The following is a 7,189-nucleotide window of genomic DNA, read 5'->3' on the forward strand; positions in this document are numbered from 1 at the left end:
TACTGCATTTAATAGAAAGGGACCATTAACACTCGCCATTGCTCGAGTCTCTTTCTACTCGCACATCCTCCCAACCTTTCAGATCTAAGCATGGCACACGGGAGACTATACAGCCAACTTTTTAAAACTTTTCGCCTTTCCAACGGTATCCTAATGTAAAATGAGATACTCACTCTAGAAGAAGGTCCATAGTATAGCTAGACTCAATCCAGCTCTGTACATCCTCAGTCTCTATACCGAGTTTCGCAAGTGGAAGTAGCTGCGTCATTGCTCCGTCTGGCCATTATTGACCTCACAACGGTTCATATTTATACCTTCTACGACCATTAAAGGCAATTGCAGATGAATGAACAGCCTACTAACTCCAGTCGAGCACGGTTCAATATCGCAAATACATCATGTTAATGAAAAATGAAAAGTGCCCTGGAAAATAGCCGATTAAAAAGGGTTGATATATCGCTTCAGAAGCTATGGCTGCAACCTGTACAAAGATGTTGGCTCAGCACCCATTATATATACCGGTCGAATTTGACATATAGTTCATCCTGAGCTATGGACAATTTAACCAAAGGCTATCACGAACTTCGTGTGCATTTACATTGATGGTGGGCACTAGGACTAGCACTATTAAAAGCCTTCTCCAACATCTCAAATGCAACATCATTCAAAAAAGAGATCGGGGTATGCTCTTATTATAGTAACTTCATTAGTTATATGCTCGTTTTCAGGGTTACCGAGCCACAGAAGCATTCTTGGTCAAAGATGACCCTACTCGAAGCATAAGGGGATACACAGGACTGAACTCCTTGTCCCCCCCTCTTACCCTTACTTTCGCAGCATAATCATCCAAAGTTGCTTTCACGCCTTTCCAGATCTGATCCTCTCCTTGTGAATCCATCCACAAAGAGTACTGCAACGGCGTGAGCTTGTTTCTTTGCATTGGAGACTGCAGGTCATCCGGACCACGGGTGTAGAGATGGTGAAGTATAATACTGACCGGCAGATGCTGAAGAAGAGGAGATGCTCCCAGCTGAGATGTTTCCAACAATATGAGAGGCCTAAATGCTCGAAGGGCTCGGTACGGTGCACCTAGTTGTTCCACCTTGAACAAGTTCTGGCTTACCGACAGCTCCAGCTCGGCCATGTCTCTAGTCAATCTCAGCCTCCCTGATTCTGAAAAAGGCCTCACAAGAGCAGCATGCCTGATGAAGAAAATCAAAACTCGTGAAGCCATGTTTCTAACGAGCCGAGTGCATATCGTTTCTGTCTTTCCACTTGTTGTCTTAGCTGGAGTCAACATCCTGACTAGAAACTCAGTACGGAAGTGAAGAATGCACTTCTGCAACTCCTCCATGTAGGGTGATACACTATTGTCCATAGCAACACCCATCCCAAGCACACCAAAGTTCTGGTCATGAATTTGCATTATGCAAGACTCCAGTCGATCCAGCATCGATTGAAATAAGGATGTCATTGGATTACATGCGACCTCATATATTGCACCCAGTGCAGGGGAAAGCTCATCGGCAGCAACAGGCCGGAATTCCCGGATCAGAGATGATATGCGGGTGTGAAATTCTTGCAAATGCTGACATATGGTGAAGTTCTTCAACTGGGCTGCTGTAACAGGACCCATCACTTGACGTGCTTCAGGACCAGTAGACATCTGCATTACAAAAATTGCCCTCCACCATTCAGAATTATGTTATGCAAGAATCATAAGATGACTTCATTCTAATCCAGATGTGACAAATTCAAATCATGGAAACTGTCACTACATTATATGGGTAAGGCTATGTGAATTCGATTGTCTCCCCTGTATTTACCAGAATATGGTTTTCTATTCTCTAACCATCAAAATTAGGATCATGTGTTCTCCCTTCATCCTAAAAAACGAATCAAGGATGAAACTTACTGCTAGAATCACACAAACACAGATGTCCCAATGATAAATATTCACCTACCATCTTAAAAGAACACCTCAACTGACCTATGTAATTCATTATAAAAAATAGATCTTTATCTACGCATCTAGCATATAGATAAAGATCCTAAACATTTCAAGTGATTGACTCTTGTTTCAAGTATGAGATTGAGACGGCTACCCCGTTGGATCATTTGATCATACAAGGTATGTTTAATAGTGGAATAAGCAGGCCCATTTAGGGTGCCAAACTGTCATTCTTAAGTCCATATTGTCAACTGGAATTCGATCTATAAACCACTGGGAAGAATCTTGGAGCAAGCATTGTCATACAGATGGCTTCTGGAACTTTTACTAACTATGAAGCATGCAGTATCTGGTTGGATACATGTAGTGGAGTTCATAATCCAAGGCAAATATCGTTTAAGATTAGCAACAGGTAGTGTGCTCTTCAAACTCACTAGACTTCACACGAGAATGGCCAACATGTGAAATTCCGGACTTTGTCATGGAGATAAACCACTTTGCATAAAGCAATATTTTGCTCTAGCAAATTGTAAGAACACTTCTTCAAAGAAGTACCCTTACAAATCACAAAAGAACCTATATCCCATTTCCAACACGATTAATCAATCAATGATGGTCAAAAGACTTGATCATTTACAGAAACTTAAATTGAAGCATGGTTTCGATAGACAAACCATTCAGCTTCAATTCTATATAAGCCTGTAAGGCATTCTCCATATTATGAAAGTTCTACAATTCACCTCTTTCCATGCTATTACTAACCACATCATCCAAAAGGGATAACAGAACTATTTTTTTTTCTTGTCTGTACAAAAATTAACAACATCTCTGAATGCATGCATCTATTTAGAAATTGATTTGCCGAGAAACCAGGTAACAAGATCACAGCAATAGCCAAAACCTCCCTCCAAGCAAAATGCTTCTCCTAGGGTTGACTAGCTTCGATAAAGAGGAGAAAAGGAAATTAAGTTGGCACTTCCTACATGCTGAAGGCTATCGTTTATGAAGCTGCTGAGCCTCAAATTCCCCTCTAGCAAGCTCCTTTTCCGGCACAACCCCGCTGCCCCCCCTCCCCCCCTCAAAAAAAAAAAAAAGAAAACTAAAGAGAAGAAAACCAATGCCACCTGAAAGAGAAAAATAAAATTGCTGGTCCACAATCAACTAAACATTTATTCTCCTGCCGTAAGGGCAAGCTAAGGTCCCTATATATGCTCTAGGGACATTTCATCCTAACAAATGGACTGAACAAATAAAATCTGGAGAATCATGCAAAAGAACAGAGAAATCTACCTTAGTGCAACGTATAATGTCCAGTAAATTACCTGGTTCTCAGCTTGTGGTGCCAGCTGGCGCAACGCCATACCAATTTCATGCAAGACAAGCAGAGTTAAACGCCGGTCCAACTGGACAGCTTTTTCAATCTCTTCCTGTATGTATGATACGATTCTTAAGAAAAATAATTTGGAGGGACCACTTCCCTGAGCGGACTCATCGATTACATATTTGACGAGAAATATAAGACGTTTGGAGCATTGACACAAGTATCGAGTCTCGAATATATCTATTGCTGAAACCATTTGATGTTTTACTTCAGGAGTGATAGCTGGCAATACTCCCTCAACATCGGTGTCGCGTGAAATCCATTCTAGAAGATTCTCAATTGTGGAAAGCATCTTTGGGTATTCCGCTGTAAAAATAGAATTAACAGAAATTGATCCAGCAAAAGCAGATTGCATTTGGCTTGCAAAGGCCTGAACAAGTGCCTCCCAGACACGGTCTGATAACATTGCATCACCGTCCTAAGCAAATAAAATAACTTTAGCAAGGCATACAGTCCAAGTAAGAAAAAAAAAGAGGGAATCACATATTATCGGAAAGTCAATACATGCTTTTCTCGATTTTTGCTTTGGAAGTAATATTTGGAGAACCAAATTGTTCAAATAAAATTGGATAATTCTGGCGTAGCAAGAGGAGAATCAAAATGGCATTGTGTTCAAAGGGATGAGAACTGAAGAGACTAAGAGACAGAGGTAGCATATTTCCTCAGGTCTTAAGAAATTAAGCTAAGCAGGCAGCCAAATAGATCATTTCCTTAAGCAAACTAAGACAACTGACATTATGGGCCAGAACAAGAACGTAAGCCATGCAAAAAAATCATTTTATAACTTGTTCGACACGGACGAATCACCACGCCAAATCTCCCCACTAATTTAAAAGTATGGGTCTTCAAAGTCTCATAACACAACAGAGAAACACCAAGGAGCATCCAAATGCAAACTACTACATTGATCAAGAGCCACGAAATCCTAACACACGCTAACCTGAACGACGTCGTCAAGCAGCGATACGTGCGTGACCGGATCCCTCGTCTGCGACAACACCCGCTGCAAGTGCCAAACCGCAACCACGACCAAGTGCAGTCGCTCCACACACTCCTCGATCCTCTTCCAAAGCGCATTGCGCGGATTCCATCCCCCTCCAGTCGTTGACATAGCCTTCGTATCCAATGCGGCATTAATGCTCTTCACTCCCATTCCCTCATACTTATTCACCAACCGCGCCACAGTGGCCTTCAACTCGCCTAGATCGTAAAGCACCTGTAGTCCAGCACCAACCTCCCCCTGGTTCAGCCCTTGCATGCCTCTCTCCAACACCTCCATGGCCTCGCTCCTGATCGCACCGCGGATCCACTTCGACTCTTCCCCCTCGACCGCATCGATGCTGGGCGGACCGTGCTCGGGATCTCTGGACAAGCGGAGGAGCAGGCTGGTGTGTCGCAAGACATCGGTGGATCGGTGGAGGTTGGAGAGCAGGAGCGTCTTGGAGTTGATGGGGGAGGGAGGTTCGGGGAGATCGGATCGGACACGGCGGAGGGAGGAGACGGAGGAGCGCTGCCCCATGGCGGAGGTGAGAGGCGACCGAGATAGAGAGATTTAGGTAAGGAATTAGGAAAGGAATTAGGGTTTTGTGAAATCATATATATAGATATCCCAATCAAGGAAACCTCCATTATCCCCCGAATCTTTCTCATATCTAATCAAAATCCTGATAAGATCGTGACAACCTACTGATAGCAAATTCTTTTATATTTTTCAATGAATCGAATGCGGGCGAGGGATCTTCCTAGAATTGTTCAAGCTGGTTGTCACTTCATACCCTGCTTTGTATTTAATCCTCAAGAAGGTTGGTCTTCTCACATGCCAGATTGTTTTCCAAACTGAAAAGTTGTAGGGTCGTTGTGTTGCTGATTCGTTTATTTCAGAAAGGGAGCGAGTACTTGAATGGAGTTATGCAGGCGTAATCCTCTTATCTAGTTTACTATGCTAGCCATTTATCTACCCGTTCTTGGTTTTTTTTCTTTCTTTCTTATAATCAATTAAAATATCTTCTTTCCAATCTGAAATAATACGGGTTTAAATTTTGCGTCTCACTACTCATGCAGGTTCTAGGAGTTCACTTTTTGCTGCGACAGATTCTGAGGTTCCAGAACACTGCGAGTTACTGAAAGCGGATGAGTGGCCTGTTTGTGCATTCATCTCTCAAGATTGCCGTCCAACAAACCCTTCTGAAGAAGCACACAATGTCGAAACCTCTTACCGGGTATGGGAAAAGACATTAGAGATGATAGGCCTTCCGTCAGATTCTGTGGAGAGACTTATAGAAGGGGAAGAGATTACATGCCGATACGGTGGTCATTAAGGTGTTTATCCTCTCTTTTTACATGGAAGTGCTGGTCGACGCAAAAGCCTCTGCACAGAATGCTCGTGAATGGCATCTTCAAATGTTTTCTGATAGTATTTCATTACACTGATTCTCATTCATGAAAGAAGGAAAAGGCCGATTAGAGAACTCCGGCCAAAATTCTGTGGGACAGTAAATGTTAGGATAAACTCCTCTTTCACACTTTGTGAGATAGTTTAACATTAGCGAGCCTTATCCTCGGAAATGCATGTGCTTGTTATAGGCTGTGAAGCCACTGCTAGTTTGTCTGCCACCGAGTTTCCCACTGTACATTGTTTTGTCGAAAATTGATAAAAGCATCGGGCAATTCTAGCATGCCTTTTGGCCATTTAACTGGATCTATCAAGGGTTGAACATGCTAGCAGTAGCTTGTTTTCACTTGGATCACTGGAAAAAGTTTACTGATATATCGTGTAAAATGTCATTGACATTTATTGTAAACGTGTTATTGATCACGATGTGTAAGTCACTAATCCCATAAAAGTTGTTACTTTGATGGAAGCGGGATTGATTTGATTTGTGAGACGTCATTTGCTCGCGAAATTAACATGGAAATCGGTTGTTGGAGGCTTGGAGCAGATACTTCTCGGTGGAAAGGTACCTTTTTATTAGAGCACAACCGCGGTAGACAATCGCCGTTGCTAGGCATGGCCACGGTTCGGAACCGGCGGGTTCCGGTTCGTGGCTGTCACGCCCCAAACCTCAACAGGCTCGCGACATCCCTTCAACGGTCGTATTGAACGCGACGTCCCAGGGCGCGTCGCCGACCCAAACAAACTACGCAAACGGAAGCGAAATAAAACAATCCAGACAACTAACATGATGACAAAAGGATAGCACGAAACAATAATTGCATAACATCATAAAACAGTCACTATTACAAAACGATAACCCAGGCTACCAATTTCAAACCACAATTTTCAAAAGGGGGCGGTGGTTGACAAGCTTATCTCCTTTACGAAAAGGTACTCAAAAGACAGGGTAATTTGATCTATCCTTCAATCCCTGTGGTACTCTGGCGGCATCTCCGAATCGATCACGGTCGCGGATCTGAAAGTGGTTATATAATAACCGTGAGAACGAGTCTCAATAAGCAACACCCTAAACCCCACCTAGGCCAATGCGTACCCAGACAAGTCTCAACATGCAATCTAACCGATAACATATATATAATTCACATCAACGGACTTACCTCGCTATCCAATCATATGCCCCCACTGCATATTAGTCAAATCATGATAATGAAATAATATTTCGATAATATAATACAATCATTCGAGCGCCATCCACACTCGCACCCAACCAATCTAACCAAACATCCACATGTACCATCAATCAATCCAATCAAATATCCACACGTACCATTAATCAATCCAATCAAATATCCACACGTACTTTAAGCCAATCCAACCAATCACATTTCGCACACGTGCCCAACCAACCATCTCACGACCCGCGCCACTGCGCCTCAGGTCCATTCTCACAGCCCGTGCCAAT

The 7,189-nt window shown here is 42.9% G+C and overlaps 1 protein-coding gene and 1 long non-coding RNA gene across 2 annotated transcripts; one reads left to right on the forward strand and one right to left on the reverse strand.

Moving 5' to 3' along the window:
- Positions 1-424: 424 nt before the first annotated feature.
- On the reverse strand, positions 425-4,953 carry LOC115679490 (conserved oligomeric Golgi complex subunit 5-like). Its single transcript, XM_030603087.2, has 3 exons — positions 4,273-4,953; positions 3,274-3,750; positions 425-1,666 (listed from the first exon to the last, which is right to left on the reverse strand). The coding sequence occupies exons 1-3, from the start codon at positions 4,849-4,851 to the stop codon at positions 731-733; spliced, it is 1,992 nt and encodes a 663-aa protein (XP_030458947.1). The 5' UTR covers positions 4,852-4,953; the 3' UTR covers positions 425-730.
- A 41-nt stretch (positions 4,954-4,994) lies between these two features.
- LOC130137998 (uncharacterized) lies at positions 4,995-6,053 on the forward strand. Its single transcript, XR_008816427.1, has 2 exons — positions 4,995-5,134; positions 5,394-6,053. It is a non-coding gene; the product is annotated as an uncharacterized LOC130137998 (long non-coding RNA).
- The last annotated feature ends 1,136 nt before the right edge of the window (positions 6,054-7,189 follow it).

This window comes from Syzygium oleosum, unplaced genomic scaffold (assembly GCF_021117445.2).
Source record: "Syzygium oleosum isolate NSW1041296 unplaced genomic scaffold, Sole_v2.1 Sole_v2.04, whole genome shotgun sequence".
Classification (NCBI taxonomy): Eukaryota; Viridiplantae; Streptophyta; class Magnoliopsida; order Myrtales; family Myrtaceae; genus Syzygium; species Syzygium oleosum.

Bases quoted from the DNA above. Each gene is read 5' to 3' on its own strand.
- LOC115679490 (XM_030603087.2), bottom strand. From the start codon at position 4,851: ATGGGGCAGCGCTCCTCCGTCTCCTCCCTCCGCCGTGTCCGATCCGAT. The intron at 3,751-4,272 runs GTTAGCGTGTGT...TTATTTGCTTAG, and splicing joins TGCTTGACGACGTCGTTCAG to GACGGTGATGCAATGTTATC. The intron at 1,667-3,273 runs GTAATTTACTGG...TTTGTAATGCAG, and splicing joins CACCACAAGCTGAGAACCAG to ATGTCTACTGGTCCTGAAGC.